Below are 27,252 nucleotides of genomic sequence, written 5' to 3'. Positions count from 1 at the left end.
CACCACTGACTGCTCTGACCGGGATCACAATAGAGGGTCCTGGACAGAGCTGGAAAAGGATGTAGAACAAAATTCTAACTCACAAAAAAAAAGACCAGATTTACTGGCCTGACAGACTGGAGAAACCCCGAGAGTATGGCCCTCGGACACCCTTTTAGCTCAGAGGTGAAGTCACTCCCAAAGTTCACTATTCATCCAGGGATTGGACAGCCTCATAAAACAAAACAGGACTAATGAGGCACAGCAGTCCAGGGACAAGGACTAGAAGGCAGGAGGGGACAAGAAAGCTGGTGATAGGGAACCCATTGTTGAGACGGGACAGTGTTGACGTGTCGTGGCATTGTTAACCACTGTCATAGGGCAATATGCGTACTAACTGTTTATCGAGAAACTATTTGTTCTGCAAACCTTCATCTAAGGTGCAAAAAAAAAAAAAAAAAGAATTATCTATGTGAGATCAAACTGACAACAGCAACTCAAAAGGTTTGATGGGAAGCCTAGGGAGCAGTGAGTTGAAGACAATGGTGATGGAATAATTTGGAAAAGGACAGTGAGAATAGCAACACAACTGGAAGAATGTAATCGATGTCACTGAATTGTACATGTAGAAACTTTTGAAATGGTGTAACTTTGGCTATGTATATTTTTGCCAAAAAAAAAGTCCTCCAAGGTTGAGAAGGGAGAGTGTTGACATGTTGTGGGGTTGTTAACCAATGTCATAAAACAATATGTGTACTGACTGTTTAATGAGAAACTATATGCTCTGTAAACTTTCATCTAAAGTACTTATATATATATGTATATATATATAAAATTAAAAAAAAAATTTTGCTACCATAACCTCTGATTCCCACATAGGATGTAGAAACTTGGAAAGAGCATCATTCCTTTCCTAACAACAAGAAGAAGCTAATAATCTAAAAAAAAATTCATAATGTTTCTTGAACCCATCAGAAAGCTGAGGTGAGACTTAGCCTAAATTTTAAAGAGAAATAGGCACTACAATGGAAAGATGTGACACACGCACTGGATTACCTGTCACAAGGAAGGTAAAAAGAAAGATAGGGCAGCAATACAGGTGAGTAAGCAAGCAGCAAGTAACAAGCAACAACAGTCTACTAGTAGCTGGGGGAAGGGCAAGAGCATGTATAGAGATCCTCTGAAGTGTAGGTACACAGAGAAGATCTAAAACTAAGAGCAGAGCAGGAACATTGAGAAAAATACTCCAGGGACCCACCACCACCTTAAGCACAAAGTAATGCTGGGGGCATTAGAAGTTGGTGGTACGTTAAAGGTAACCAGAGCAACAACAAAACCCAAACCCATCTCAACTCTTAAACAGACTGACCCAATCCCCCACGCTAATGACCTAGAAAAAGAGGCTTGTCCATTCAAGGCATAAATACTGTTTACCTCAATCTTTACCGTCCTACACAAAATGTCTGACATTCAATAAAGAAAATTATAATACAATAAAAAGCATGAGAAAGAAACCCACTGTCAAGAGACAAAACAGTCAACATAACAAGAACAAAGATGACACAGATGCTGGAACTGTCAGACAGGGAATTTAAAATAACTGTGATGAATAAGTTACATGCTCTAGTAAAAAAGGTGCACACCATGCAAGAACAGATAGGGAATTTTAGCAGACAGATGGAAAGTATAAGAGGAAAATTGGAAATGTTAGAAATAAAAAAATTTAGTAACAGAGATGAAAAATGCCTTTGATGCATGTATATATTAATATATATTAATCAGTAGACTTGAAATAGCTGAGGAAAGAATCAGCAAAGTTGAAGATAGGTCAATATAAATTACACAAACTAAAGTACAGGGGGGAAAAAAAATCCCACAGCAGAGCATTCTAGTGCTATAAAACAGTATCAAACAGTCTGATATTCTTATAATTAGAATCCCAAATGAAGAAGAGAGACAGAACTGGAAGAAGAAATATACACAGAGATAAAGATTTAGAATTTTCCAAAAGTATTAAAACACATCAAACCAGAAATGCAAGAAGCTCAATAAAAACAAACAAAACAACCTATACACATTATATCAAAACTGTTGAAAAAATCAAAGTCTAAAATATAGCCAAGCAAACAAACAAACAAAAAGAACAAACAAAAGACACATATGCAAAGGAACAAAGATAAAAATTATAAGACTGCTCATCAAAACCTATGAAAACCAGAAGACAACGGAGTGGCAGAGAAAATATCTTTCAAAAATGAAGGCAATATAAAGACATTTTCCGTAGACAGACAAAAACTGAAAGTATATTCATTACCAACAGAAGTATACTACAAAAAAAAATGTTAAAGGAAATTCTTCAAGCAGAACAAATATGAGAACAGACACTTGGATCTACACAAAGATATAACGATCTCCAGAAATGGTTAAAATAAATGTAAAGGAAAAAAAAGACATTTTTAACTTTAAAATTCTCTAAAAGATAACTGTCTAAAAGGAAAATAGTAGTAAAGTTTTTTGGGTTTATAGTACATGTAAAAGTAAAGTTTACAGAAAAACTACAAGAAGATAGGAAGAGGGAATTGGGAGTAAATGGTTGTATATCATAATCCTTAGAACAACCACTAAAGAATGTTTTAAAAAAAGAAGTATAAATAATAAACCAAAAGTGGAGATAACATGAAATCATAAAAAATCTTGTCAAGAGTGTGCTTCTTAGTTCAAGTAGACACACGAGACAAAACAGACCGCTCCTGTCCAGAGGCGAGATGAGAAGGCAGAAAGGGATAGGAGCTGGTTGAACAGACACGGGAAATCCGGGGTGGAAAGGAGGAATGTGTGGTCACATTGTAGGGATAGCAACAAGGGTCACATAATAATCTATATATAAATGTTTGTATGAGAAACTAACTTGAGCTGTAAACTTTCACCTAAAGCACAATTTAAAAAAAAAAAAAGACAGCAACCCTCCAAACACAACAACAGAAACAATGAAAAAATAATTAACATAAAAGCAAGCATAAAAAGAGGAGGAAAGGAATAAAGAACAGATGAAACTGATAAAACAACTAGCAAGATGGTATATTTTTTCACAACCATATTAATAAATTGAATGGTTTAAACAGAACAATTAAAAGCAGAAATTGTTAGAGTGGATACAGAAGCTTGACTCAATTATACGCTCTCTACAAGAAACACACTTTTAACACACTTTAAGACATACACAGGTTAAAAGTTAAAAAAAAAAAAAGAAAGAAAGAAAAATAGATTCCATGCAAACACTAATCAAAAGAATACGGAGTAGCAATATTAATATAAGACACAGTACACTTCAGAACAAGAAATATTACCAGAGGTAAAGGGAGACACTGGTTGAGCTATCAGGTGTTGAGGCAGTCAATTAGGACAACAAGCTAAACTGACAGTAACAATCAAGCCATCATTCATTTACTGGGCAATGAAGGCAAAAGGCAAAAGAAATAGGCACTGGCTTCCTAGTGTTCCATTTTTCCCCCACAGGTCGACACTGGGTGAGGGTCAGGTGACATGCAAAACAGATGACAGGAATCGATTCATTGCTGAGGAGCCCCAAACAGAAGGCTCTTGCCTTTTTAGGACCTGGGGGGTCAGGGGAAGGGAGAAGAGTAAAGGCTACGAGTGGAAAAGTACGGAGTCAGGGTGGAGAGAAGTGCCTTAGTCAAGGTCCTCTGATAAGGAGGTCTTGATGGAGGTGGCTGTGAAGTGCCTCAGATGAGGCCCCCAATAAGGAAGCTTCCTAATGAAGGCACCAGAACTAGGAATGCAGATATGCATATGAATATGGCTGGCCCAGGGGAGACTGAGTCCTTGACTGAAACTCTCTCCAGAACACTGCAATGTGCAGACTATATACCAAATGCGGCATAGGGAAGGCAGCTTTCCCCCATGAATCTTGTCAAACAAAGCCTTGTAATTGCCTATGATTTGGCCTGAAAGCTCACACATAGGATTTTGGCCTAGAGACAGACTCCTCACAATTACATAATAATAAAGGGATCAATTCATCTAGAAAACATAATGTCTATGCACATAAAAACAGCTTAAAAATACATGACACTAAAACTGATAGAACCAAAAGGAATAGGGACAAATCTACAATTACAGTTGAAGACTCCAATACTCCTGTCTCACTAATTGATAGAACAAGTAGACAGAAAACCAATAAAAATATATGACTTGAACAAAGCTATCAGCCAACTTGACTTAATTGACACTCTATCCAACAACAAAATACACATTCTTTTCAAGTGCTCATGAAACAAGTGCAAGATAGACCATATTCTAGGCAAAAACAAATTTAAAACAACTGAAATAATACAAGTATGTTCCTTGATCATAATGGAGTTAAAATAGAAATCAAGAATAGAAAAATTTCTGGAAAAGCCCCAAGTATTTAAAAACTACATAACACATTTCTAAAGAATCCACGGGACAAAAAGGAAGTCACAAGGGAAATTAGATAATATTCTGAATTAAATAAAATTAAAAACACAACATATCAAAACATGCTAAAGCAGTACTGAAAGGACGATGTATACCCCAGTTGGAATCAACTCGACAGCAATAGGTTTTAAGCGTTTATATTAAAAAAAGTCTCAAACTAATAATTTAACCTTCAATCTTAAACTAGAAAAAGAGCAAATTAAACGCAAAAAGGAGGAAAATAATAAAGATAAAAATGGAAATCAATGAAACTGAAAACAAAAAAGAAAAATGAAGCCAAGAACAGGTTCTTTAAAAAAAAAAAAAACAGAAATCGATAATATTATAAACTTCTAGACAGAATAAACAAAGAGGAGGTGGGGAATCACACAATGAACAACATCAAGAATGAAAGAGGGAACATCACTACAGATCCCACAGACATTAAAAGGAATATAGGGAATATTACACATTTATGCCAATAAATTCAACAACTTAAATGAAACAAATTCCTTTGAATAGAAAAATTACCAAATCTCACTCAAGGAGAAATGTTATTGTTAGCTGACATCAAGTCAGTGTGGACTCATGGTGACCTTATGTATAACAGAACAAAACGTTGCCCAGTCCTGTGCCATCTTCATTATTGGTATGTTTGAGTCCATTGTTTTGGCTATTGTGTCAATCCATCTCATTGAGGGTTTCTCTCATTTTCACTGACCCTCTACTTTACCAGGAAATCAGGAAAGGTGTGCATCAGGGTTGTATCCTTTCACTATACTTATTCAATCTATATGCTGAGCAATAATCTGAGAAGCTGAACTATCTGAAGAAGAACGTCGCATCAGGATTTGAGGAAGACTCATTAACTTGCAATATGCAGATGACACAAATTTGCTTGCTGAAAGCAAAGACGACTTGAAGCACTTACTGATGAAGATCAAAGACCACAGCCTTCAGTATGGATTACACCTCAACATTAAAAAAAAAAAAATCCTCACAACTGGATCAAAAGCAACATCACGATAAACGGAGAAAATACTGAAATTGTCAAGGATTTCGTTTTGCTTAAATCCACAATCAATGTCCATGGAAGCAGCAGTCAAGAAATCAAATGATGCACTGCACTGCACAAATTTGCTGCAAAAGACCTCTTTAAAGTGTTAAAAAGCAAAGATGTCACCTTGAGAACTAAGGTGTACCCGACCCAAGCCATGGTGTTTTCAATCACCTAATATGCATGCAAAAACTGGACAATGAATATGGAAAACCGAATTTAAGAACTGATGCCTTTAAATTACGGTGTTGGTGAAGAATACTGAATATATCATGGACTGCCAGAAGAATGAACAAATCTGTCTTGGAAGAAGTACAGTCAGAATGCTCCTTACAAGTGAGGACGGCAAGACTTTGTCTCACGTACTTCAAACATGTTATCAGAAGGGACCAGTCCCTGGAGAAGGACATCATGCTTGGTAAAGAAGAGGGTCAGCTAAAAAGAGGAAGACTCTCAAGGAGATAGACTGACACAGTGGCTGCAACAATGGGTTCAAACATAACAACAACTGTGAGAATAGTGCAGGACTGGGCAGTGCTTTGTTCTGTAATACATGGGGTCACTATGAGTGGGAACTGACTCGACGGCACCTAACAACAACTATTTTACCAAACGAGTAAAGATGGGCAGATTATCCTGGATTATCTGGCTGGACTCAAACTAATTGCATGAATCCTTACAAGTGGAGAACTTTTCCTTGCTGGATCAGAGAGATGAGATAGAAGAAAAAGGTGAGAGAGATGTGACGTGAAAAGGACTCAATCCTCCACTGTTCTGGAGATGGAGGAAGGCAGTCATGAGCCAAGGAATTTGGCAGCCTCAAGAAGCTGAGAACAGCTCTTAGTTTACACTCAGTAAGAAAATGGGGACCGCAGTTCCAGTGCCATAAGGAACTGAATTCAGTCAACAATCCAAATGAGCAAGTAAATTATTCCCCTCTCCTAAAAAAGGAACACAGCATGGCGCAACACCTTGATTTTAACCTAGTAAGACTCGTGCCAAATTTCTGACCTAAAGAAATGTAAGATAATATATTTGTGTTGTTTTAAGCCACTAGGTTTGTGGTTATTGGTTTCAGCAGCAATACGAAACTAATACATTCTGGGGGTGGGGGTGGGAGTGGGGAGGGAGTGGTGCTACAGATGCTGATACTAATTAGATATAACCAATCACCTCATGGGATTAGTTCTCTTGGTTTGGGGCTTTCGGGCAGTGGTCTCACCGCACAATCCACTCAACTGCATAATATAATTCTTACAGTTTACATTCAACCTCTCAGTATGGTGAGTAGTGTCAGGGGTCTTAAAAGCTTAGAAGAGGCTATCTAAGACATAACTATTGGTCTTTATTTGTCTGGAACAAAAGAGAAAGAAGGAAACCCAATAATCAGAGAAGGAAGTGGACTACAGGACAAACTGTCTACATGAACCACTGCCTCCTCCCCCATGAGACCAGAAGAACTAGATGATGACTGGCTACCACTACGGAACATTATGATCAGGAACAGTGGAGAAATCCTGATAAAAAAAGAGAAAAATGTGGAACAGAACTTTGGATACTTCAAGAATTCAGACTGACTGGACCTACTGAGCCTGGAGGAGCCCCTGAGACTATGACTCTGAGTTGCTCTTCCAACCTCGAATTGTAACTATCCCATTAGTCACCTTTAAACTAAGTAATAGTTTAGCCTAAGAGTAAAGATTGTAACTCTTAAGTATTACATTACTTAAACAAATATATATCTATATAAGATCAAAGGGCAAACAGCTATTTTAAAGCATAAATGAGAAGGTTGGGGGGAGGGGACAGGGAGATTAAGTAAATGGAAGTGAAACAACTAGAACAGAAATAAAGAGAATATAAACACAATGTGAATAATTTAATCAATGTTACTGTTCAGTATGTCTAGAAACTGTGGAATAGGAGTGAATTTTGCTGTGTATATTTTCACCAAAAAAAAAAAAATGTTAAAAACTAATGCACTCAAAGTTTTTGACCTTGCTTCCTATTTCACCAAAAAAAACCAGAAGCAATCAGAAGAGACCTCCACAATTCCCACCCTTACATCCACCCAGACTAGCAATACCAGTCCCCGTATGCTCTGCTTTCTCTCCTGGTACTACAGGTGAATTGTCTTTACTTTTAATTAAGCCACCCCATCCACTTGTGTACTATATCCCACACCCTTCTGCCTATTCAAAAACGCTATTATTACATCAGTACTCTTCCTATATCATCACTTCTGCCCTCTATGCTGAATTGTTCCCAGCAACATATAAACACGCTGTTATTTTTCCCACCTTTACTCCTCTTACCTCCCCAGCTACTATCCCACTCTTCTGCTCCTCTTGATAGCAACACTCCTCAAGAAAGTTGTCTGTAATTGTTCTCTAACTCCTCTTTTCCGAAAAATCATAGCCATTAAAAAGCCCTATGAATAAGGCTTTCTATACTTCACTGAAAAGCTCTTATCAAAGTCACCAATGACTTCTATGTTACTATAGCCAACAGTCAATTCTCAATCCTCAGATTATTACACCTATGATCAGCACTTAATACAGTTGATCACGCCATACTTCTGGAAACACTTTCATTACTTGGCTTCCAGAATACCCTACTCTCCTGCATTACTGGCAGCTCCTTCTCAATTTTCTTGCTTGTTCCTTCCTGTTTTGCCTCACGTCTCAGCATCCAGGGCTCAATTACTGGACTATTTTTACCTATAATTTCTCGATTGATCCTTTCATACAGACTCAAGTTTTTAAATACCATCTTTATATTGCAAGCCTCCAAATTTATACCTCTAGCCCAGGCCTCTCACCATGAATTCCAGACCAAATATTCAATAAAACATGAAAACTTTTAATAAAAAAAATACCATGAAAAAGGGCAAAGAAAGTCAAACTGGAAAAAATAGTTAGTACATGTAAGACAAACAGCTAATTTCCATCATATCCAAATAAGTCTTGAATATCAATAAAAAACAGACCAACAACAAGGCAAAAATGGGCAAAGGTCATATAGGGAAAACTCACAAAAAAAGTCATAAATATATAATTAAACAAACGCAAATTAAAATGGAATGAAATCAGTTTTTATTTTCTTGACTAGCAAAGATTTAAAAATCTGTTAATAGGAAGGATTATCAAGGGACTATAACTGGTGAAATTTTTTAAATAAAATCTACCAAACGCAAACTCTGTACTTGCTCCGAGACAGAATTAAATTTCTAGATATTTATACTGTTGACACATTCACTTAATTGGCTAGAAATATACATGTATGTTCCCTGAAGCATTTTTTGTAAAAGCACAACACTGAACACAACCTAAATGTCTCAAATAAATTTCTCAAATTATAGTACACTCATATCACTGAATATCACTCAGTTGTTGAAAAGAAGAGATACATGTATTGACACGGAAAACTACCCAAGACAGGCTATTAAGCACAAAAGAAAATCAATTTACAAAACATAATAAACAATATGATCTCATTCTTCAGTGGAGAAAACATATATGTATATATACACAGAAAATTTTTGAACATATCTATAATAATAATCTGTTAAGAGTATATACTTCTATTCTCTCTGAAATTTTTATCATGAAATTGTATTACTTTCATAATGAAAGTGATTGTTAAAAAATATGAGTTCTCCAAGTATAGAATTTGGAGTCCCTGAGTGATGAAAAAGTTAAGCACTCAACTCTAACCAATACTGGCAGTTCTAATCCACCCAGAGGTGCCTCAAAAGAAAGGCCTGGCAATCTACTTCCGAAAAATCATAGCCATTAAAAAGCCCTATGAATAAAGGGTGAAAAGCACACATACAACACTATGGAGCACAGTTCTACTCTGAAACACATGGGGTTGCCATGAATCTTAACCAAATCGACTCAAGGCAACTGGTTTGGTTTGGCTTAAGTGTAGAACTCACACCTTTCTTACTAGAACTTAATTTTGTAAATCCAGTAATGACTAAATATGCTCTTACCTGAATGGCATATGCAGCTGAATCTTGAGCCCGACTGTTATCTGCATATGCCAAGTAAGCTCTTGTTAGCTCCATCAATAATCCATAGGCAAAGCCTAAATCTTCTACTCCAGCCTCAAAAAAAAAAAAAACAAGAAAAAAATTCAAAGTTGATTGGTATAAATTTCCTTAAGCTATACTGTACCTTCAGATAGGTTTCAAAGTGAATTTAACTTAGAAAAGTAAAGAACAGTGAGCATTATGGATTGAATTCTGTCCCTGCAAAAGAAATGTGGAAGTCCTAATCCCTATACCTGTAAATATGATCCTATTGGGAAATAGGGATTTTCTTTTGTTATGTCTGTGAGGTCCGAAACCCAATCACTTCTGAGTGGTGTCTTATAAAGACAGCAGAAATGACACAGAGACACAAGGGGAAGAGAACATGTGAAGATCCCTCTACAAGTAAAGGCATGCTACGGATTACCAGCAATCACCAGAACCTAGGCGAGGGGCCCAGAGAAAGAACAGACAATGGCCAAAACCCTGGTTTGGACTTTTGGCCTCCAGAACTGTGAGAAAATAAGTTTCTGTTCTTCAAAGCCACTCAGCTTGTGCTGTTTTTATTACAGCAGCACTAGGTAACTAAGACGGTGAGGTTCAAACTAAGTTTGATACCAGGCTAAAATATAATATGTAGTTAAGAAGTCAAAATCAAAGGCTTTTAAGAAAGGCTATTTCTAAAGTGTACTGAAATCATTCAACTTTTGCACAACACTGACATTTTGCCTTTTTTTGCTTTTTAACACTTAAAAAGAAAATCATAAACATTGCATTCGGTAAAACTATGGTCATTTGAGAATCTTCAAGAAATAATGTTAACATATCCCCTTTCTGGAGAGTCACAACATACACTGATACATGAAAAGTTCTGTTTAATTTTGATACGGAATTTCAAACTCATTTGATCACAGAAATTTATTTATACACACACTGCTAGAAAACCCTGGGAAACTAGTTTCCCATCAAAACACTAATAATAATGTTTAAGTAGTAATATTTAAATGATTAATTAGGCTTTAAATATTTCTCATAATTAGATATGGAAGTTTTATTTAAAATAACACGACAAACAATACTGGGCCCAAACTTTAGTGCTTTTGGCCAAGTCTTTATAGTAGTATAAGAAAATGAACTCAGAAGTTACCTGTATTTTTTGTTTGAGATCAAGTTATGACTAAGGATAATCTGAATAGTTCTTTGTAAATGAAACCACATACAGCAGAGAACTCTTCTTTCCTCTTAACATTGCAAATTCTCATTACTTACCACAAACGTAAAATCTTTTCCTTGGGTTTCAGTCGCTGAGAAATCTAGTCGACCTGGATCTATTGCCCCCAACTCCCCTAAACATTCCCCACAGAGCAATCGAGCTTGAGAGTTTGCATCTTGGCAACCTTTCAAAAGCACTGTCACCAGCTGTGAGATAACAGGTTCTACTGTTTCACTATCGGTTGCATATTTTATCAGTGCTTCCTGCAACAAAAGTAGAAAGAAAATTTTTAAAATGATCACAAATCAAGGTTTATACATAACATCTACAAACTAGTATATTTTCCTCAACTAGGTAGTAGGGAGAGGATTTGGCATGTCTTCGATTTTGTAGAGCTTTTACTTCTGCAGGACCCTTAAAATTCTCCCTCTTACCTGATTCTTTCCCTTTACTACTAACTCTCCAAAGAGTGCCTCTCTGGTTCTATTTTCCTTCTTCCTGGAAGCAATGACTTTCAGAGACTGTCACCTTGGGTTCTGCATACTTTCAAGCCCCTTCCCTGTAGCTAGTATTCTGATATGCCACATCTTGGACCTCTTTTTAGTATTGCTGTGCTTAGAGTGGGACTTTCTCATTCTGTTGGTGGTTTTATCTTTGCTCCATCACCGTTAGTTTCTCCACCCTACGTTTTTCTTTCTCATACAGTCTCTTTGAATTCTAACTGCTCTCAACACAGGCTTATGACATGAGTTCCAGAGACAGCTTGCTACTTACAGGAAATCTGAAGTTCATAGTATTCTCTGTCTCATAGTTATGCTGAAGGTGTGAGTTATGTGTGGTTTTATTTACTCTCCTTGTTGCTCTGTATGATTTTTTTGAGGATATGTAGAGACTCAGATTTAAGCACCCACCGTTATCTAGGACAACCTAGAAGCCTCTAGCAGTTTTATTTTCGGTGGGCTCATTCTCTAACTTGTAAACATGTACTCTTAGTTTGACCGCTACTTCTGTTATCTTACTTCAGTTTCATGCTTCGGTATTCCTGCAAGTTCAGTCATCTTCTAAAACTGCACTGTTCAATGTGATAACCACTATTCACATGCAGGAGCCCTGGTGGTGCAATGGCTAAAAGCTCGCTGCTAACCAAAAGGCTGGCACTTCGAATCCACCGGCCGCTCCCTGGAAACCCTATGGGGCAGTTCTACTCTGTCCTACAGGGTTGCTATGAGTCAGAATCGACTTGATGGCAACTAGTTTTTGGTTTTTTGTGTGTGTTTGGTTTTTTAGCCACATGTAGCTATTTAAAATTAAATTAAGCAAAATTAAATAAACTGAAAAATTCAACTCCTTAGTCATACATTTCAAGTGCTCAGAAAAGCTACATGTGGATAGTAGCTACCATTGGACAATACCAACACAGAACATTTTCATCCTCACAGAAAGTTCTTCTGTACAGTACTATTCTAGAGGTTCCACCGCTCGTCTGTCAGTTTTTTGTACTGTGGTGCTTTGCATGCTGCTATGATGCTGGAAGCTATGCCACCAGTATTTCAAATATCAGTAGGGTCACCTATGGTAGACAGATATTAGCGGAACTTCTACACTAAGACAAACTAGGAAGAAAGACCTGGCGATTTCATTCCAAAAATTAGCCAATGAAAACCCTATAGATCAAAAAAAAAAAAAAAAAAAAAAACAAAAAAAAAAAACCACTCCTAAGGATCACAACAGAACACTGTCCAATATAGTGCTAGAAGATGCGCACCTTAGATTAGAAAACCCATTGCCATCAAGTCAATTCTGACTCATAGCGACCCTACAGGACAGAGTAGAACTGCCCCATAGGGTTTCCAAGGCTGTAAATCTTCACGGAAGCAGACTGCCACATCTTTCTCCCATGGAGCAGCTGGTGGGTTCGAACTGCTGACCTTTCAGTTAGCAGCCAAGTGCTTAACAACTGCGCCACCAAGGCTCCTTTTCCTTAGATTAGAAGGCACTCAAAATGCACAGAGGCCACAAAAATGGACTCAAGTATACCAACGATCGTGAAGACGGCACAGGACCAGGCTATGTTTCATTATGTTGTACACGGATCACCATGCGCCAGAGCCAACTCAACAGCAAGTAACAAAAAAATTCTACAGCTTAACTGAACTACCTTCAACCTTGGTGTTATCTTCTTGCCATAGTTGGAAAAGAACCCGTTTGCATATTCCTAGATGTTTTGAGCTGTTATCTGCTGTAGTATAAATGGGAAGATGTGTATCGCTGGATTCTTGCCCTTCTTTTAACTCTCCATGGCTTCTTCAGGAGTCCTGGTGGCGCAGTGGTTCAGAGCTTGGCTGCTAACTGAAAGGTCGGCAGTTCAAATCCACCAGCTGCTCCCTGTAAACCCTATGGGGCAGTTCTACTCTGTCGTATAGCATCACTATGTGTCAGAATTGACTCGACGGCAACTGAGTTTGGTTTTGGTTTTGGTATGGCTTCTCCAAGCTCCTTGCCTTTAGTTTTCCTCTTACCAATCTACAGTAAATTTATCCAGCTGGATATAGTTGCTAGACTAAATTAATCCTCACTTAAAAAAAAATATTCTGTAACAATGCATGCTATAACATCTTAATTAGACTACTCAATCTGACCTTCAAGACTCCTGTAACTACACTTCCCTTCATACTGTGTCTAGTTAACCTATCAGCATTGGGGCTTTACAGTGAAGGAAGGCTTGTCAGGGTATCACCAGATGTGATTTATCTTTTGTGACACAGGTGGCAACCATGGGGAGCTGTGGAAATCTCCTTGAGTTCTCAGACTTAGTCATTTACATCTAGGAGGTGAGGATCAATATGAAGTTTCCTTATGTTACACCATGACCAGGCCATCTGCTTGGAAATAACCTAGACTAGAAAACCTCTATGCCAAGAGGAGAAACCCTTTGTTATTTGTAACTCACTGTATTATATTAAAAAGTCAGAAACCCTTTAAGTTACCTGAAGCCTAGCCAGGAATGAGCACAGGGTAGCTGCAATGTAGTATAGGGCAGGAATTGAGGCTATAACATTGATTATGTAGACTCCGTAGTCAGAAGGGCACAAAACCTAAGTTTGAGGAGATTCAAGGCTCCTCTCATCTGACAGGGCCTTTCCAACATCGTCTGCTGCCCCACATTGGTTTATACAAGCTCACTGACCTAGAAGCCATGTTCTCCTTGCTATCGTGTATATCTCTGTCTTAAGTAAACGCTTGCTTCTACCATCAGAACAAACATAACCCAATTTTGTGATCCACTAACTCATGAGGGTTTTAGGCTCTCATATCATATGGGTTCTTGATAAACAAAAATGAGTAACTATTTAAATTTTTTTACACCGCTTGCCACCAAGTCGATTCCAACTCATGGCGACCTCATTTGTTTCAGAGTAGAACTGAGCTCCATAGGGTTTTCAATGGCTGTGATCTTTCCGATCTTTCCAGTGGATGCTCAGGCCTTTTTTCTGAGGTACCTCTAGATGGATTCTAACTGCCAAACTTTTGGTTAGTAGTCTTGTGCCACCCAGGGACTCCTACTCATCTGATATTTTAAATACCAGTTCTCACTGTCATCAAGGTTAGGGATAAGCTACATTACACTGCCAAAGAACAGAATAAAGTTAACTGATGCCTTGAAAGAGTAAATTTAAAATTTTAGCTTCACAAAAACTAGTGAAAAATGTTAATTCAGTCAAAATGTAAAATGGTAAAATTACTGACATTTTATAAGACAGATGTTTATAGAAAATTATGGGAGAAGACTAACAGACTGTTGCTATATAAACACATACATTTCTACTCAAGGAAGATGCAATAATCTAAAACATAACCATCAACTCATGACCCTTCAAAAAACAAACACTTCTGCAAAAATCTGGTGTCCAGCCTCAAAGGCCTTCTCTTAGATTACTGGTTCTCAGTCAGATCTGACAAGCTAAGTAAAATAAAAATCACATTTCACTGCATCTACTAAATCCCAAACAAGAATCCTAATTTGCCACCTTTTCTTTAAAACCTTCAACTTTTCTTCCCTATTAACACTTTTTAAAATATATCATCTTACTATACCTGATTTTTATACAGGGTTTCCTTCAAGCTGGTAAGAGCATGAATGCGAACATCTACATTTTCATGCTGAATCGCTTTCATGGATAGCTGAAGAGTTGTTTGAAGATCAGTACTCTCAGAAGTCTCCTAAATGAACAGCATAGAGAGATACCTTATTAATTATTATCAATTTCACGAACCATTTCTGAAGGCCTTGAGTAAACTATACTCGAATTAAAAGACATTTTAAAAAACAATAAAATTTCTATCACTTTCTTCATACAGTATACATTATTTTTGGTAATTATCAGAGAAAAAGATTCCATTCTAAAATCTTTAGAATGAGAGAAAAATTTTATTCCAACTAAATAAGAATTCACTTATCTAAAATAAACGCATCTTGATAAGAACTTTCCCTTAATTTACAAAGGGCTACATAATAGCCTTGAATAAAGTCTACGGACTAGAAAAATAATTCACTCCTTACTTTTATTATTTACTTTCTTATGACTATGATGATTTACTACACAAGGGAAGAAATAGTCTTCAGACCAGTCTTGGGCTCTGTAATCAATACCTGCTATTGACCTACAGTAGCACCTACAGTGCTACTCCAACTCAAGGTAAGGTATCACACTTTCCGCCTTAAAGTACTAATGGAATCATTATTAATACTTTTATAATTTCAGAGAGGTCACTGGACTTAAAAGTTGCTGGAACTACAGATCATTCCTCTTCTAAAGCTCAGGAATCAGTCAGATCTGATATTTGCATGCCATAGTTAGTAGCACCACATAACTAGAATCCTCCCACAGCTTGCTTTCTTCACTCAGGGCACGCAGCTGTGGTAGCCTCTTCTTTTGGGAACTGCAAGTAAGGACAAGTTGACTTGGGTAACAAAGGCATAAGAACTCTATTCTTGGCTTTCTGTTCATTTCTAATGCTATTATATCTTTAAACTGAATGCTAAACCTTCCCTCCAAAAGTCATGGGTTCATTATAGGATTATCTATTCACCAGGAATTAACTAGCAAAATATTATCCCCAGATATGATTCTAAACGATTGCTATTCGGTGTTTTGGAACTTGGGAACAACTTCGCATCCATGAACTCCTAAACCATAAATTAAAAATTAAATACCTTTCTGTATTCCTGGAGAACTGCCTTTATTGTTTTTAGTTCTGGATGATCAGGTAAAAAATATATTTCATGAAGAAAGTCTTGTACAGCATCCCTAATAGTTATTTGAAAGAAAAATAATTATTCATAAATCATATGAATACTGAAAATGTAAAGCAGAGACTGAAACTGAGGTCAATTTAACTCACAGAAGGGTTAGTTGATTATTGACACACTAAGTATTCTTCCTAATCATCTCTAGGATGTTCAGCTAAATTAAGGCAAATAACAAAATCCAAGAAAATCATTCTGTGGTATTTGGTTACACTGGTAGCCTTCAAAAAACCATGCTTCTCAGTACACATAACCATATATATTCCCTTCCTCTTCATTCTTGCGTCTGTGTGTGATTTGCTTTAACAGATAGAATAGGGCAGAAAAGATGCTGTGCCAGATTGGGGTCTAAGCCTTAAAAAGACTTGGCAGCTTTTGGATTTGTGCTCTCAAGAGCCCTGAGTCACCATGTAAGAAGTATGGGAACAACATGGACAGGCCATGTGGAGAGAGAGAAGGTCTGTGGCTGCATGGAAAGAGGGAGAAGCCCAACTCAACCTACCTACCAGCGACCATTGGCAAAACCAGCAGAATTACCCAGTTGCGTCCATGCTGATTGCAACATCTTTCTGAGTCTAAATACGAATACTTCTAAAGCCTAGTCTTCATTAACTCATACACAAGTATGTATTAAGTTACTATGTGGTATTATTTGCTAAACACTGTGCGATCCAGTGGGGATGCAACAGTAATTTCTATCTAGCATTGAGTGAAAGAGGATTTTTTTATATGATAAAAAATAGAGAAATGATTCCTCTATAATACACAGAAAAAAATGACTATATTTGCATAATAATCAAAAAAAGTATTTGGATCTAAATCAATGATTATGTGGTTCTTTATATACAAAATATAAAAAATAAAAATACCTTTGTTTTCATTGAATAAAGGCATATTAACTTTTCTTTCTATGCTTTCTTCCTGACTGGACAATTACTGAACCTGATTAATCCGAGTAGCAATAGCATACTAAGGTTGATCAATAATCAACCTTAACTTTTCAGAATCAAAGGAACTATGATATACAAACAGAAAGTGAAAGAATGGGGAAAAAAAAAATGTATAGGAGAACATTCCAGCCTAAAAAGCAGGCTGACTAAAAAAAAAAAAACTGTAAAGGTTACACTTCATGTTTTAGTAATAGCAGTCCAGATTGGCTATAGCCTAGGGCATGTGTTATAAAATCATGGGAAAGGATTTCAAGAAATAAGATGTGGCCAGATTTCAGAAAGCTCTGAATGCTGAGCTAAGCCATTTAGAATTCACCAGTTTTAAAGTGGAGAACCACAGAACGCCCCAGTATACTAGAATGATACAGATAAAGAGATGCTTTTAAAAGGGTATTCTAGCAACATTATGAAGAAATGGGATAAAATTGTAAAGGAATAAAGGCTGGTTAAAAGGTTATTGCAATAAAGTAATAAGGGTTTCAAATGAGGTAAGCTGCAGAAAGCAGGTAAATAACTCTCTTAATCTTTTTCATTCTATTCAACTGCCTTTTAACTGTGAAAAGGTAAACTTAGCCTTACCCCTTTCAGAACTGATGACAAATAATTCTGAACTGCTGACCTACTAATTAATTATTTAAATATAATTATAATGGAAGCAATGCCAAAATTGAAATAGCATCAGTTCAATATGTACTGACTTAAAGGATGTCAATTATTTTTGTTTACTGACGGACTCTAAATTAAAAGAAATGGGAAGAGTTCCATATTATCAACAATAAACCTTGAGACATAAAAATACACTATTAAGAAGTCTTTACTGTTAATTTCAGTTACAATACCTGTTTTCAATTATGAGGTAGTGAAATATAGCTGCAGTTTCTTTAGGCTGGATGTGTATGAGAGGTAACAAAGCTACAATCACATGACTGAGAAGGGAGCCTAGACAAGCGTGATCCAGGCAACGAACAAAGCAGTCCCAAGCTCTATGTAAAAAAAAAAAGTCACATTATTTTTATTATTTGTAAAACCCCATCAGTAATATATTATCTAAAGAAAAAACAATACATTCAAACAATACATTATAAGGATAATGTAAAAAAAGGAATAAAGATCAACAGTATAGTCCAGAATAAATCAAGGCAAAAAAGTTGGGTGAAAACAGTTTACGGTACGCTACATTTTGGGAGGTTAATGTGAATAATTTGCATATATATGTATAAGCATGTGTGTATTTCTTTAGAGTCTTAAAAAGGGAAACTAAAGCCAATCCCGTTGCCGTCCAGTCAGTTCCGACTCATAGCGACCCTATAGGACAGAGCAGAACTGCCCCATAGGGTTTCCAAGGAGCAGCTGGTAGATTCAAACTGCTGATCTGTTAGTTAGCAGCTGAACGCTTAACCACTGCACTACCAATCAAAAACCCAAACATTGTCATCAGGTAGATTTCGACTTATAGCAACCCTATAGGACAGAGTAGAACTGCCCCACAGGATTTCCAAGGAGCAGCTGGTGGATTTGAACTACCGACCTTTTGGTGAGCAGCTGTAGCTCTTAACTACCATGCCACCAGGGCCTCTTAAAAAGGAAAGATATATAAAAATTAACAGAAATGGATACTTATGAGTCAGGAATGGAAGGTAGATTTCTCTGAATGTAGCCTGTTACACAGATTCGAGTTTGGAACTATATAAATGTTGTATATGATTGTTAAATTAAATAAAAAAAAGAAGAAAAAAGCAAGCCCTAAAAAGTTAAACGAATGGAAACAACTGAACCTAACAGAATTATTAAGTTGGTGGCATATCTACACAGAAAAAAATTATTTAATATGAGTTTAAAACATATTATTCTGACTATACATCTCTAATGCTATATATTCTAAGGACAGAAAGAACCTCCAGAAAGGCTAAAACTGCATTCAATAGTCTTATTGTTAGCAGTAATATTGAAATAGTCATTTTTAGATCATATATATGCATAGGTAGGTAGATAGATGAGTCCCTGGGTGGTGCAGATGATTAAGCGCTCTACTATTAGCCAAAAGGTTGGTGGTTTGAACTCACCCAGAGGCTCCTTGGAAGATAGGCCTGGCGATCTGATTCCAAAAGGTCACAGCCTGGAAAACCCTAGGGAGCAGTTCTACTCTGCACACATGAGGTTGCCATGAATCAGAATCGACTCCATGGCAACTAACAACAACAACAACAGGTAAATAGATAATGGAAGAAAAACCCAAAGCTGTTGTCAAGTTGATTCTGACTCATAGTGACCCTATAAGACAGAGCAGAACTGCCTCGTAGGGTTTCCAAGGAGCAGCTGGTGAGTTTGAACTGCCTACCTTTTGGTTAGCACCCAAGCTCTTAACATGAGTGATTATAAATCATTGCTGTTGTTGTTAGTTGCCACTGTTGGTCCCTGACTCACGGCAACCCCATGCACAACAGAAGGAAATACTGCCATCCCTATGATCACTGATGGATGGATGATTGTAATCCATAGAGTTTTTACTGGCTGATTTTTGGAAGTAGAATACCAGGCCTTTCTTCCTGGTGCATCTTAGTCTGGAAGCTCCAGTGAAACCTGTTCAGCATCACAGAAACACATAAGCTCCACTGACAGATGGGTGGTGGCTGCACATGACGTCTACTGGCTGGGAGTCAAACTAGGATCTCCCGAATAGAAAGGAGAATTCTACCACTGAACGACCACTGCCCCCGCAACTGGCCTAGGACGGAACAATTTCATCATCAAAAAAGAATAGTGATTTCAATGGATTAAAATTAATCAAATTTATAAAAATCCACATGATCAAAACAATACTAAAAAACAAAAAAATTTGCTGGCGGTTGCTAAGACACCAACTCCATATTCTGAAAATTGATAAATGAAAGGATTCAAGCGTTTATACTGCCTATTCTGCATGAAAGGAGCCCTGGTGGTGCAGTGGTTAAGCACTCGGCTGCTAACCAAAAAAAAAGGTCAGTGATTTGAACCCACCAGCTGCTTCCTGGGAGAAAGACGCGGCAATCTACTTCTGTAAAGATTTACAGCCTTGAAAACCCTATGGGGCAGGTCTACTCTGTCCTATAGGGTCGCTGTGAGTTGGAATCAACTTGACAGCAGTGGGTTTGGTTTGGTTTGGGTTTATCCTCTATGAACTGCTTCTCCTGTGTGAAATATGTCTCAGGGTAACCAAATTTTTAATTAGAAGTTATGTTTTGTCTTAAGATGAATTCCACCTAATAAATGCAGAAGGAATAATAAAATCAGAAAATTACCATTTTAGCACCTATAATGAAACAACAGACCTAGGCAATGATCATTAATTAATGTTAACATGATCAGAAGAAAGATTAACGGGGAAATTTATAACGGAGGCATTCAGGTTGATATTACTTAAACTCACTGATTAATCTTAGCATCCCTAAAAGCAGGACAATCAGATATTAGGTGGCTCATGTTGTGATGCAATGGAAGCATAAAGCACCAACTGTGAACTATATTTTCATAACAAATTGAGCCTAAATATAATCACGCATCTAGTTCTAACTACCAGTCTATAAGAAAAAACAGGAAGAAGCGGGAGAAACATGGGGGGTGAGGAAGGAAGAGATAGAGGAACAAATTACATCAGCCATCAGCCAAATCCTACATGCCAAACTCAGTGGCCCCAAAGAAGTACAACGGGTGTGGGGGTGGGGACTTTAGGCATAAGCTGTTTATAAGAGAGACGTTTAAGAGAGGCCAAGTGCCAAATGTGATATGTGGACCTCATTTGCATTCTGATTCCAACAAACCAACACCTTTCAGACAACAGGGAAATCTGGATAAAGACTGAATTTTAGATGATAGTAAGAAATTCCCATTCATGATAGTTATGGTTTAAAATGCCGTTATCCCTGAGCTACATTTGAAGTATTTATAGGTAAAATAATATGATTCTGAGATTTTCTTTAAAATACTTGAATAAACAACAAAAAGGTGGAAGTGGATAGATTTAAAAAGTTTTTTAAAAAGTAAACACATTTCCTTTTTAATACAAATAGTCTTTCTACCTTATTTACAGTTTGAGCTCAATATCCCTCAAAGAGATAAGAATTCCAGTTAGTGCCACTGGGAAATGCAAAGACTTTGTAAAGAAATCAGGCAATCATTCACCTGCAGCACAATTCAGGAAAATCATCCTTGAATCGAAGGCCAGTTCTCAGAGTGGTCATCATCTTCACCCTCACAGAACTGACATGTTTGGGTCCCATCAACTTCATCAACGATATCAAACTGTTCAAAGCCTATAAAGTAAGTAGAGCTTTAAAATAAAGCCTATAAACCCCGAGAATATGGCCCCAGGTCACCCTTTTAACTCAGTGATGAAGTTACTCCGGAGGTTCACCTTTTAGCCAAAGATTAGACAGACCCATAGGACAAAATGAGACTAAAGGGGCACAGCAGCCCAGGGGCAAGGACTAGGAGGCAGGAGGGGACAGGAAAGCTGGTCATAGGGAAGCCAGGGTCGAGAAGGGAGAGTACTGACATGTCATGGGGTTGTTAACCAATGTCATAAAACAATATATGTACTAACTGTTTAATGAGAAGCTAGTTTGCTTTGTAAACCTTCATCTAAAGTACAATTAAAAAAAAAAAGAGAGAGAGATCAGCTTAAGACACTAAAAAAAAAATAAAATAAAGCCTATAAATAAGTTGGCAGGAGCAGATGAGAACTAAGGAGAAGTGTTTCCCACCTTAATCTCAGGGTGGCATCTATTCTCTGGCAACACAAAAGGTATAAATGTTGGCCTGTTCATTTTGTCCAACTTCTTATGTGGGAATTATGAATTTGAAAAATACAAGTTTGTTTGTTTTGAGGGGGGTTCCCTTGAAGGTGATACATTATTTTTGTCCTGGCAGTCGTCTAGAGCAGTAATTTTCAACTTCATTAAGGATATAATACCTATTGTTTAATTTTGTTTTATCCACCCCCTGCTATGCAGCACTTATAGAAACTGAACTGAATTTAAAACTCTTGAATATAAGAACTTCAAAAAGCAATTTTATAGTAAATAGAGATTCCCAGTAACAGTGATCAATAGTTGAAGAAATTTTTCTCCCAATGGTATAAATTTAAGATGGCTTGAATTTAGTAAAACAAACAAGTAACTACAGCTTATGTACCCAGAAAACATAACACACTTGGAACACAGAATCAGCCCTGTGTCAATAGCTCCAGATTCTACTAAAGGAGAAAGGAACTCTGGTCAACTTGACTATGTGCCAAAATACAGGAGCTCTTTATGGTTTAGAACACAAACTCTAGTTTTCTTGAATTTGAGGTCATTCTCTCACATTTCAATTAGGGTAACAATAAGAAAGAAGCCATGTGGGTAGAAGAGAAGTTGTTTAGGGGTTCAAATTTACTAGCTGACATCAAAAGAACAGGCACTGGTTGTTAAAATTTGCAGGGTTTAATATTGTGTCTTAAGTGTTCCTTGGCTCTTTAACGTTATTAAGAGAAGGAGAGTACAAACTGAAATAAAAGCCTCCATTTGTGGGTTTTTACCATAGTCTTTAACGACTGCAGAGGTGGAAAGAAACAGAAGGGAAATTTTCATCTGTCTCTAAAATTCTATCCCCATCTATTCCCAGTAGTGACCAATTGTTACAGCAGTCATAATGAAACTTCATTGTGTTAAAAGCATTTAAACGTAAGCTGACAAATACTGAGATTGCCTTATTTCATAAAACCTAAGATATTTGGTATTGAAAAACACTCTTGGCTGTGACTCACATCAGACCAACTGGGACCACCAAGGTTCAATTATGATTGATCTATCAGGAAGAAAGCTGGTCTCTTCCTTCCACTGGGCTAGATATTATGATGACGTAAGCCTGAAGCTGTTGGGCCATCACCTGGTACTTAAGTAGAGAGCCAACCCAGGGGAATCTGAGAAGACTGTCTGAATCTGAAATCAAGTCACAACCAAAGGTACATTAGCCTTACAACACTTGTAGTTATAGAGCCAACAAATTCCTTTAAGCAGCTTGGGTTGAGTTTTCTGTCCCTTGTAAACAAAAGAAGTGTAAGTGATACAATTCCTTCTTTTAGGCTCCCAAAAAGCTTATACAAGTTGTTCAGGAATAAGGAACGTCCTATTGTTGGTTACTTCTCATCTTTGACTGTTTGTAGCTAGATGCAGAAATCACACCTTTTGCATATTCTATATGAATTCTATCCTAGCACTTTGGAACTCAACTATCACTACTTACCATTTTCTTATCTTCGATGCCAACACTGGAGCTCAATAACTGCATGTTAAAAAATGCCAAAATGCCCAACAACTTGGGCTGCAAATAATCAGCCTAAGAGAAAAAATACATAAAACAGATCTTGTATAAATTTTATACAGATCGAATTTCATAAATCAACAATTTAATCACTTAATTAACTAGTTTGGAATACTAAAAATAAAAATTTGGTGAGTTAAGTATCTCCAAAAGCATGTATGTTCACATCTAGTATTCAAAGAAATTACTGAAACTGATTTATAATCACCATGACAAAATCATTAAACAATACCATACAATCAGAAAACCCTGATCTTTTGAATCATGCAATAAGCTGGGGTGGCAATCTCCAGGATCTGGCTTACTTTAGGGTTCAGAGTGGAGAGACTCTTCATCTTAAGAAGAAGAGGAATAAAGAAAGACAAATGAGCATTTTCCTTTCTCTGTTCCTTATTCGAGTGCATTTAGAACTAAGCTGGAAAAAAGTACTTAATTAAGGAAAAGGTATCATGCCAGAACAAATGGTCTTACATAGGGGTCAACAGCCCCTAAGGTAATAGTGGCAAAGGGGTAAAGGCCATGGGCACCAACATTTACAGGCTAGGTATCACTGACCATGCCACCTTGGGTCTCCTGGAGTGAACAGGTTTAATTCTTTCTTGAGAGAAGGTCCTAGAGGACAGAGAATGGGCTTTAAGTCAGCCAAACCTGGATTTGAATCCCAATGTTGATACTTCCTAGTGTGTGATCTTAAGTAAGTTACTTAATTCCACTGAGTCTATAAAATGGGACAATGAAAGCATGTATTGGACGGAGTTGCATCAAAGTTAAATGACATGCATCAAGAACTTAGTATATAGATGAAGTGTTAAATAAATTTAAGTTGTTAACATTATAACAAACTGAGAATGTGACTACTCTGCAAAGAAGAACATCCTTTTCCTTCAAAATCTTTATATACAGGCAGGAAAAAGGGCAAGAAAAAGAGCCGGAGAAGAATAGCAATTAAGGTATTTTCCAACTCCAGAAGAATGGTGCAGTATTTGATATTGAGGCATCTGATGCAGGTATCTCTAATACATACACTGCCAAGGGGAGGAGATGAGTAGAAGGTTGTATACTAGCACACAGTGGAAAGAAGTTAGGTGTCCTACAACTCTCTCCAGATCAGAAGTTGAGATAAACATCTCACCTGTCAAGTAGAGAAAATCATCTGGTTTTCAAGCCTGAAAATACATTTTGTCTCAAATAATCTGATTTGGACTGAGACTCAACTTTGGCATACTAAGCGACAATTCACTAACTGCATGGTTCCAGCCTATGCTTTTTAAATGAAAAGCAGATATAGATGACACTCACGTAGTCCACAATTTTAAAGCTCTTGCATTTAGACAAATAATTCTTTCAGTTCATCATTCTGTCATTCACCAAACATTTAAGCATGCTACAATAATGTGCTGGGTACAGGAGTACAAAGTAAGCAGTCCCTTTCTCCCCAGGCTTACACAGTGTACATACAAGTATGAGTAGAAGATGCTAAATAAGTAAATATGTAAACAAGGTTGTGGTAAGTGCTGTAAGTTCTTCTCATGTGATAGAGAACTGGGATGCGGGAGTTAAGATAGGGTGATCAGGAAATTCTGAGACCTAAACAATCAGAAAAATCCAGGAGACCATTCCAAGCAGAGAGAACATCTAGTGCAAAGGCTCTGAAGCAGGAAAAAGCTTGGTATGTTTAAGAAACACAAAGGAGACTGTGCTGAAACAAGGAGAAAGGAAGAAAAGAGTGGTACAACATGAGGATGGAAAGGTAGGCAGATCATGTATGGCCTTACAAATTTTAAGAGCAATGAAAAATCAGCAAAGGCGTTTAAGCAGGGGAATGATACGCACTGGCTGAAACTGTAAAAAGAGCACTCATATGCTGTGCAAATAAGTGATTGTTCGGAAGGAAAAGTGAAAGGACAGGACACTTAGGAGGCGTTTGCAGTTTTCGTGGAGAAAGATGATGGTCGCTTGTGTGAGGGTGGTGGCAGCAGAGATGGAAATATGATATATTCTGGAGATAGACCTGATAGGACTTGCTGATAGTTTGATTATGAAGGCTGAAGGAAATGGGAGGGATTGTGAATGGCTCCCAGGTTTTAATTCAAGCAAACAGGTAGATGGCAGTACTGTTTCCTGAGACAGGGAAGAGTAGGGGAGAAACAGGTTAGGGAAGGAAAATAAAAATTTCTTTTGATATGTTTGGACTTGTTTAAGATGTTTATAAGACAGGTGAGTAGAGATGACAAAGAGGCAGTTGGACAGTCTCTGCTTGCCATCCCTACCCACTCCCAGATCCATTCTCTGTCATCTTCTGCCCTCCTCTATGCCTGGGAAGCTGACCAGATTGCATCACTCAGGATCCCTTGCCCTCTGGCTTCCCACTGAATTCAGCCAATAGGAAGCACCAACAGAAAACAGAGGCAGGAGGAGAGAACATGGTATTTCCTGCTCCCTCTACAATGAGAGGGCTCACTCCCATCGTTCCAGCACTCATCTCAACCAGGTTCTGGTAACACCATTTCTTCCCCTTGCCCAGGCCTCAGGGAGGCATAAGTTTTCTGGTGTTGCTATTCCCTAGGTTTCTTAACATTCCCCGCTGGTTCCCTTAACTTTGCCCATGACATTGAAAGAAGCCCCTTTGTTAAATTATTTCCAGTTAAACATTTTACTGTGTACCATCTGTTTCCTGCCAAGACCTAACCTTTACAGACATGCAAGTCCAAACCTCAGATGGGGTCTGGACTGGAACTTCAACTAGGAAATCATCAATACATAAATCACTTTAAAGTAAAGGACCAGATAAAATAATTTAAGGAGGAATGTTAATAGGGAATAAACTCAGTTAGATATTCCTAAAGTACTCTACCATTTAGAGGATAAAATCCAGTAGAGGGAAGAGCCAGTAGAGAAGTCTAACAATGAGTGGCCAGTGAAGCAAAACAAAAAAACCAAGACAATGTGGTATCGCAGATGCCCCACAGGAAGGGATGGTCAGCTGTGTTGAATTCTATCGAAAGATGAATAAAATGGGGACAGAAAAGTGAACACTGGATTTGACAGCAGAAAGGCTACTGGTGAATCTGACAAGAAGAATTTCAGTAGCACAATGAGAATAGAAGCCAGATGAGAATTGGCCAAAGACTTAAAGGTGAGGAAGCAGAAGCAGAAACCTCTTACAAGATATTTTGCTGACAGTCCATTTAGTCTCTCAAAGGAATGAAAGCCATCAGAAAGAAAAAATAGTAAGTTTGAGGATATATATTTCTTTAGAGGAATAAATAACATAGTAAAGTGATTTCAGATAAAAATTCAAGCTAAGGAAAGATAAAAAAGAAATATAACATATTATAAACTTCCCCTCAATCCAACAATGGATTTAAATACAGTTAGAACTGATAAGGTTAGTTTGCCATGCTAATGAAGTAGTGGGGGAGAGGAGGAGGGAAGGAGGAGCTACAGACACACAGCATATTCCTTACCATTAGTTCAGGTGATGTGATATCTCTTGGGCCCTGATACGGATCATCACTCGATGCAAATGAGGCAAGTATTGACAAACCATTGAAAACCTGTTGATAGTGTTCTCCAATACGCAGCAATAATTCATTATGTAATCCTTGGAAATCCTGTCTCAACAGGCTCCCCAGTTCAATTTCTGTTTCATTCTAAGCCAAAGACACATCAAAAAAAGAAAAAAGTTTTTTCTTCATACTAACATCCTGGAAATTAATATATTTATTGATCCCACCAGCTGTTCCACAGAAGAAAAGACCCGGTGATTTGTTCCTGTGAGGATTTCAGCCTAGGAAACCCCATAGAGCAGTTCTACTCTCAAATTGACTCACTCAGCACGCCACCACCACCACACGGCTCTAGATCAGGCACACCACCACCACCACACGGCTCTAGATCAGGCACACCACC

At 37.5% G+C, this 27,252-nt stretch overlaps 1 protein-coding gene across 4 annotated transcripts in view; it reads right to left on the bottom strand.

Annotated features, from left to right (window-relative positions):
• The window catches only part of ATR (ATR serine/threonine kinase), a 99,051-nt gene that overhangs the window by 46,394 nt on the left and 25,405 nt on the right, over positions 1 to 27,252 (bottom strand). For all 4 annotated transcript variants that reach the window (XM_004385070.2, XM_023739324.1, XM_023739326.1 and 1 more), the window contains 8 exons: positions 26,808 to 26,993; positions 23,263 to 23,355; positions 21,160 to 21,290; positions 17,841 to 17,984; positions 15,959 to 16,052; positions 14,839 to 14,964; positions 10,800 to 11,006; positions 9,492 to 9,605 (listed from right to left, as the gene is read on the bottom strand). In XM_004385070.2, coding sequence (XP_004385127.1) covers positions 9,492 to 9,605; positions 10,800 to 11,006; positions 14,839 to 14,964; positions 15,959 to 16,052; positions 17,841 to 17,984; positions 21,160 to 21,290; positions 23,263 to 23,355; positions 26,808 to 26,993 — 1,095 coding nt within the window. The remainder of the gene's footprint in view (positions 1 to 9,491; positions 9,606 to 10,799; positions 11,007 to 14,838; positions 14,965 to 15,958; positions 16,053 to 17,840; positions 17,985 to 21,159; positions 21,291 to 23,262; positions 23,356 to 26,807; positions 26,994 to 27,252) is intronic.

The sequence above is a fragment of the Trichechus manatus genome, unplaced genomic scaffold (genome assembly GCF_000243295.1).
Source record: "Trichechus manatus latirostris isolate Lorelei unplaced genomic scaffold, TriManLat1.0 scaffold00132, whole genome shotgun sequence".
NCBI classification, from domain to species: Eukaryota; Metazoa; Chordata; class Mammalia; order Sirenia; family Trichechidae; genus Trichechus; species Trichechus manatus.
Note: the sequence above shows the minus strand (reverse complement) of the source record. Positions and strands in the feature narration are given on the sequence as shown.